The sequence below is a fragment of the Trifolium pratense genome, linkage group LG3 (genome assembly GCF_020283565.1).
Source record: "Trifolium pratense cultivar HEN17-A07 linkage group LG3, ARS_RC_1.1, whole genome shotgun sequence".
Taxonomy (NCBI): Eukaryota; Viridiplantae; Streptophyta; class Magnoliopsida; order Fabales; family Fabaceae; genus Trifolium; species Trifolium pratense.
Genome location: NC_060061.1, coordinates 8726230 through 8733826, shown reverse-complemented (window position 1 = coordinate 8733826; position 7597 = coordinate 8726230). Strand labels below are relative to the sequence as shown.

The window sequence follows — 7597 nt, the reverse complement described above, 5'->3', positions numbered from 1 at the left end:
CTGTATAAATTTTCTGGATCAAATCATTATCTTCTCATGGTGATAAGCAAATTAAGTACTCCGACCATCCTAAAATATAAATAAAAGTTGGGCAACAAAAATGAATGTATTTGATCCAAATTTTGAATCAAATACATCAAATTTATTTAACTCATTTTTATTTATATTGTGGGACGGTGGGAGTAGTATTCAAGCAACTACTTTTTTTTGGACACAAATATTCAAGCAACTACTTAACCTTTCGGAATCCTACATTTCCTACAACTCACCTAATGTCTAAGTCTAATAACCCTTGATAAAAAATTCGTTTTTATTTTAGTTAAATATTTCTCTCAGTTTCTTAAATGTTAGAGTCTTGAATGTTAGAGTACTTGTAAATATTTCCATAAAAATAAAAAAAGTTTTTGTCATTTTTACATGTATTTAATTTGAATTTTTAAAACAATATTTTTTTAAATAGATTCTTTAACTAATATTTTTAGAACACTTATTAACGTGACAATTTTTTTATATATAATGATATTTTTAGAATTGAGTACCGGTTTAACTCATCCTTACAAAACCTTCTAATAAGGTGATTGCCCTCACTTATAAATACACATTCAGACCACCTCACGTCCAGCACTATTGGGTTTGGTGCGTGGATATACACGATTATCTCAAAAGCTTAAAGCTTTTAGGATAGAACCATATCAATGATTTTATATTATTTCTAACACGCCCCCTTACGCAATAGTCCAATTGGGCTTGAAGCGTACTTAGTAATAGAGGCTCTGATACCATATTAGAATTGAGTATTGGGCTTAACTCATCCTTACAAAATCAGCTTATAAAGTGAGGATTGTCCTCACTTATAAACACACATTCAGACCATCTCACAAACGATGTGGAACTTTTAAGTGGGACCTTTACCTTGTTTATGTCATACTGTTATTAATTTAAAAATACACTTATAAAATTGAGGTGATGTATTAAAATCACGGATTTTCGTTAAACATAAATGCAAAACTAATTTACATATATACAGTATAATTTAATTTTCTTGCATTGTCGATGGAAAAAAATTACACCTTGAACCCATCACAATCATCCATTTATATGTTTGATTTTAGAGGTAGCAATAAAGTTAAGAAAATTTAATCATCACTATGATTAATTGACACTGTAAGAAATAGTTAAGAAAAAACAGAGAGAGACACAATATTATAGAAAGACACTTAAAATTAAGTTGAACAAGAAATAACCAATACACAAATAGAAACTCCTATATGATCATGCAAGGAACAAAAAAACACCAGCAGACCAAGAAGACCATAGTAACCACTAAGATGACACTCTAATTTAGTAGCCTAAAATTTCCATATTGTCTCATTAAAAACATCTGCATATGTCAAAAACTTCATTGCAGATGCTGCCAAAGACACCATAACATACCTTAAATAAAGCATACCCCAAATAAAATTACAGAGCACAGAAACTTATACTAAAACCAAAAAACAGAGTAATGCTAAATCACTTCAAAGACTCATAAAGCTTCCCAATCAATTTCAACAGAAGGGTACTTCTTCAACCCAAAATTCTCCACTTCATCCCAATGGCTAGAATCTGAGAAATCCAAGAAAGTAATACCAGATTCTGGAGATGACAAACAAGTTGAACATTCATCAGACATAGATGAAATCATTGTCTTCTCATTCTCAACCTTAAAATCCTCAAACTTGTGACAAACCAATTCATCCTTCGGTTTTGTAGGAATACAAACAACCGGTTTTACATCTTCAACAACAGAGGAACAGGGTTTTTCATTGTTCCCCTGTTTCCCCTGTTTTTGAGAAATGGCTAAAGTTTCACAAATAGCTTGAAGCTTTGAATCAACGGAAGAAGGGAGAGGATTGTAATTTTCATGGTGACTCATGTGAGGAAAATTGAGTCGTGCAAATTCACCTCTAAGCTTATAAGCTGCGTTATCATAAGCAAAAGCTGCTTCCTCTGCAGTTTCAAATGTACCTAACCAGAGACGAGTACGGTTTTTTGGGAGTCTTATTTCAGCAACCCATTTTCCCCAATGACGTTGTCTAACTCCACGGTAGAGTTTCATCGGTTTTGAAGGAGTTGAAAAGTGCTTCATGGAAACGGGCTTTTGAGAAAGATGGCTTTTTTGGGGAATTTGAATTTGGGTTTGAATTTGAAGGATTTGTGATGGGGTGAGTTGGTTAAGTCCAATTGAGCTTGTTTGGGTTTCGTAGGTGAAGTAATTGGGTGAAAATGGTGAATAAGAAGTTGAGGGAAAGTGTGATTGTTGATGTGTGGAAGAAGAGATTAATGAAGAATCACTTTTGATAAAAGGCTCAAGTGCTTTCATAAGTTCTTCATTATATGGATCTAAGAAACCATGTGTAATGTTTTTGTTGCTATTGTATATATTTATAGCTGTTGACATGTTTTTACCAAGAAAAGGTGTAAAAAAATGATTTTTTTTTTTGTGTTTGTGTAAAATTTGAAGTTACTAACAATAATAAAAAAAAAAAAATTAAAACCTTGATTTCTTGATGATTTGAGTGCACAAAATAAAGGGGAAAATGTGAGTAATTTGAGCAAGTTAGATTTGGAAAGAGGGATACAAGAAAGAGAGAAGAAAATGAAGGGGGTGTGAAAAAGAGGAAGATTGGGAAAGAGATGAAAGAATGAGGAGAAAGGATTGATACCTCCTCTCTCTCACTTTTGTTTTGTGAGTGGCCTCACTCTTGTATTCTCATGGGTTAGCTTTCTTGATTTATATACTCTCACTTTGTGCTGGAATTTTCTTCAATGAATAGCTTGCCTAGTCAACTTTAATAACACCTTTATTCCATTATGGTTGTCCTATTAAAATATGCCACGTCTGCATTAATACCTCATCATCATTTGGGTGGATGTCTACTCTAACACGTGTCTACTTTGCATTGGTCACACTTTTGTTATATGTAGGCGGAGTGATAAACCGTCTTGTGAGGTGAGAATTATTCTTACTTATAAACTCATGTTCAAACCAACTCACATCTCATATAAAATTCTTGAAGCACTAATACTATTTTAGAATTGAAAATTGAATTTAACTCAACTCTATAAAATTAGTCCATATACTTAAACTTATATTTTAAAATTTTTAACAAAAATATTAGTTGAACTAAAATTTTGTCATCAATTACGTGTACAACATTGATGACATGTATTGCATCTATTCTGTCCCTTTGAGCTCACGAAATAACATAATGTACATGCCTCATTCACATCGCAGCCAGTTTAGTCCTCTTCAAAATCATATTGTAGATGCAATTTTAAATTATACTTTCACTCCATATTTTATGTTCAAAACATGGCGTTTCGATTCCAACATTTAAGCCTGCATAAGCAGGCATGCTCCTCCATTCAATTTGGACCTTCTTTGACACCCTCACACGTCGATTCCTACGTGGACATCACTTTCAGATACTATCCATAACCACCACAAATGAAATATAAAATATAAAATATAAAATGTCTAAAATTGGACAAGACAATCATATTCATGGCCATGTATGATGGCCAAATAACCAAAGCAATTAGTTACTCATCATTAATTATTAATAAGGTAATAGTAGATTTTAATGATCAATGAAAGTCTTGAACCACTTTCTTAAATTAAAACCATCCAAAGTCCAAAATAAAATCTCCCACCACAAATGTGCAATCATACATTGAATCACAAAGGATCTAGTAAAAAATCATCTCAAGCTCGACCTCAACATATGCCATATGGATTGATGTGAGAAGCATTATTTAAATCTTACAAACATATAAAAGGCATCTAAACACTAAGGATTGCTTTTGTCAAGCTTCTCAATCTCTCCAGTCTTTTAGTTTTACAAAGCTTGATTCCCAAAAGCAGAATGAAGCCAAAGTTTACAACATAGCATAACAATATATATAACAGCACAATATTAAGAGCCACAAATATTAAACATGTGTTTGGAAGTGCTAAGAAAGTAGAGCTGAGATCCAATAAGACTGAAATTCACAATTCGCTTTATTTCTTGATCTATTATGTTTTCCGTTTGAGGATATAGAAACTTCCACATATGCTGATATGCATAATGGTCAATTCTAGACTTACCACATACGCTCCCAAGAATAGTACTAGTAAGTAGTAACTAAACTAACTGAAACAGTCTATAACAATAATAAGCAACTCTGTTGACTGTAATTCATACGAATGATGACCAAAATGTTTTATGGACCGTTCGTTGCTGAACGATGGAAGCCAATTCAGCTTATATTTTGCATTTCTATTTTATAAACATTGAATTGCTAGAACAAAATTCTTAAACTATACTGTACATGTCAACCTGAATCAAGTTCGGGCATGTTAATGGGTAATGATGTTAGTGAATATTAGTCTTACGATAACCAGCAGTGGATATATCTAAAGTCTATTCCACGATAATAAAAACAGTAATGCTGCTTATCACGAACTACATGCATTCTGCAGCATAAAGATGACATTGCAGAAAAAATTCACATACCCAAAGCACCTTCTGTTCAAGCTAATGGACCACTTATCATTTAAGACAGTCCAAAAATCTCTGTTGCTTAAAAGTCATTGAAACCAAATCTGGGATTAAACAACCCATTGAAAAGAAAACAACAACATTGTCATCCTTTAATGTTTAGTCCCTCTAGGAACACGCAACAAAGCCCAGAAACATTATACTTTAAAGAAGGTTGATTTTGTTCATACTAGAACCAATCTGATATGAAAAATCTACACAAATACTTCCAGGTATTCTACAAACACCAAATTCACAAATGATACAGTAAAAATCAACATATTCATATGAATTGAGACTCGAAACTAATGTACTGGTGTGCAAAGTAATCTTACAATCATAAAACGCATCTAAATACTACTGATTGCCAGAGTTGCTGTTATGAGTCGAGTCAAGATCATTCTTGCATTTCTCTCTCAAGTCTTTTAGTCTTTCAAAGCTTGATTCCTAAAAGCAGCAGAATGAAATTACTCAAAAGCAGTAGAGAACAAAATGAAAACAACAAACTACGATATAAATCAGCATAGCCAAAGTTCACAGCATATCATAACAAGGATAACATAATATGAGCCAAAAATATTAAGAGACGGCTTTTGCAGAGGCTGGGATCCATATGCCAAAAAAATGTTTCCATGTCCCATAGATAAACAAAAGTATTAGGGTTAAGGTACATTAAGGTTTTTTATGTGTCTGTGACTGTATCGCAACTGAGGTTGCATTGCATCAAGCATAATTGATGGCAATTATCAGCAGAATCAAGAATATAAACCCTTGAAAGCAATATTCAAGGCTTTCTTTTAGCAATGTGAGCCAGCAGAATGAAAAAAGGATAGTGTGAAAATTATTTATACAAAAACCAGAAATTTTTATTAGAAATTAAAATGGGAATGAAAATCAAGTTAGAATAAATATTGAAATATGAAATATTAAGCACGTAGATAGCACAGAAACTCACAAGTTGCCTGCTTTCATGGCCCAATATGTTTTCCATATGAACAAACAGAGATTTCCACTGATGCATAAGGGCTGATTCTAAATCAGATGGATCGACACCGCCTTGTTGTTGATGTATGCTATTATGAGTATCACTTATTCCAGAAAATTTTTGAACCACCAATCTTGCTTCCTTCTGACTCTTCTTTAGAGCTAACAAAAAGTTCAACGAAAAATCGTTTCAAAATAAATACCAAATTAACAGTAAGAATAATACTCCATTATCATAATTGAACATAGTTGTGCAAAGTGCCTAAAAATTCAATAACAACTTACCAGTTAATCTACCCTTGACATCCTGGTAATGGAGATCCGACCATATATGAGCAGCTAGCAATCAAATCAAACACAGTTAACAACCATCTATTGCAATTACAAGATAGATAAAAAAACACAGACAAAACATCTATTAAGCAAAAGGAGTGTCGGTGTTGGACACCGGCGCTTGACAGGCTCTGGAACATACCTAATCTGATGAGTGTCCATGTTTCACAGCAACACATAATAAAAAAAATGCAACAGTTTAAGAACAAATGACATGATTCAATGTAATCATACGTGTCGTTGTCAGACACCTCTGACTCTGGGACACGCCTAATTCAAGAAGTGTAGGTGTTTCACAGCAAAAATCAATGAAAATTGCAACATTGTAAGAACAAAGAAACATGCATAGAAATTGCAATGTATCAAATACCTTTTGTGCAAAAGGAGCAAGTACAATTTTTCAGAAGCTCAATACCAACATCACCACCAAAATGTTCATCCGCATCTGCATCACCATGGCCTTTGAGTCCCGAACACCGTTCCAATCCTAGAAACTTCGAACCAGACTCAATCGTCGGTTCAACCGCATCACCAGCACATTTGGACGATTCCAAATTGTCATCATGTTCAATTTCACGATCGATAAACCCTTGATTCTGAGATCTTCCTGGACTTTTCTGACAAAACACAGTAAAACTATCATTGGAATCATCGGTTCCAGTTCCAGTTCCGCCGCTAGGTAAACTCGGTTCTTGAGATGAATTATTGGCGGAAAGGGGTAATTCGGGTAATTCGACAGAGATGTTTTTCCCCTTGTCTTCTTCTTTGTTGTTGTTGTTGTGACAATTCTTTTTGGCTAATTTATCAACTCCGTCGTCGTTGTCGTTGTAAAACGAAGATAAAGATCTCTTGGAAGGACGGTTAGTGACGTCACCGAGAGCGGCGCGGGGTTTGAAAACCCTATCGGTGAAATTGTCTTCGCTTTCCATGAATTGGATTGGATCTTGGAAGAGTTGAAAGATGGAAACCCTAAGAATGGGAATAAAATGCGAAAACCACTGTAATGTTTGGGAATTGGAGAATGAGAGTGTAACAGTAACAGAGATGCAAAATTGAAAAGAAGAGAGAGATTGGTTGTTCGCGGGAGGGTAAATTGTGTGACGCGCCTCACCGTGTTATTTCAATTTCAACTTTGAATTACACGTTACATTACGCTTTTGAAATATGCGGCGGGGAATTATCAATTTCGAGCGAGCCCAATGGATCTATCTATCTAGCCCACGTAGTACTATGTCAACTGACCTAGGAGTGTTTCTTTTCGTGCCTCTAAATTTTCTTGCCCGAAATTTTCAAAATATCTTTTTGCAGTATATAATCAGGGTAAATTTTAATATAGACCACTTCATCAAGTGGTTCAGGGTGGACCAGTCATGAATAACATTATAACGAATATGAATTTTATAAAATTCACTGTTGGATTCAAAGTTTATATCATATAGATCATCCATAGAAAAATTTAGAAAAATTAAAAATCATTTGATATGTTATTGAGACACATCAAGATTAACGGTTTATTAAATAACGTAAATCTCGATGGATTTCAATAACATATCAAATGATTTTCAAAAAAATTTAAAAAATTTATGGATGATCTATAACGATATAAACTTTCAATCCAACAGTGAATTTCGTAAAATTCATATTCGGTAGATTACTTATCGTAAAATTTCGTAAAAGTGGTCCACCGTACCATTAGCTATATAATCGGTGAGTGT

General features: G+C 33.7%; 2 protein-coding genes across 2 annotated transcripts; both read right to left on the bottom strand.

Moving 5' to 3' along the window:
- Nucleotides 1-1223: 1223 nt before the first annotated feature.
- On the bottom strand, nucleotides 1224-2802 carry LOC123917087 (ethylene-responsive transcription factor ERF060-like). The gene has a single exon (XM_045968708.1). It carries the CDS (start codon nucleotides 2438-2440, stop codon nucleotides 1526-1528), a length of 915 nt encoding a protein of 304 aa, XP_045824664.1. The 5' UTR covers nucleotides 2441-2802; the 3' UTR covers nucleotides 1224-1525.
- Nucleotides 2803-4600: 1798 nt separating this feature from the next.
- Nucleotides 4601-7121, bottom strand: LOC123918055. The gene is made up of 4 exons (XM_045969990.1): nucleotides 6253-7121; nucleotides 5835-5888; nucleotides 5521-5711; nucleotides 4601-5012 (listed from the first exon to the last, which is right to left on the bottom strand). Exons 1-4 carry the CDS (start codon nucleotides 6809-6811, stop codon nucleotides 4923-4925), a joined length of 894 nt encoding a protein of 297 aa, XP_045825946.1. The 5' UTR covers nucleotides 6812-7121; the 3' UTR covers nucleotides 4601-4922.
- Nucleotides 7122-7597: the final 476 nt, after the last annotated feature.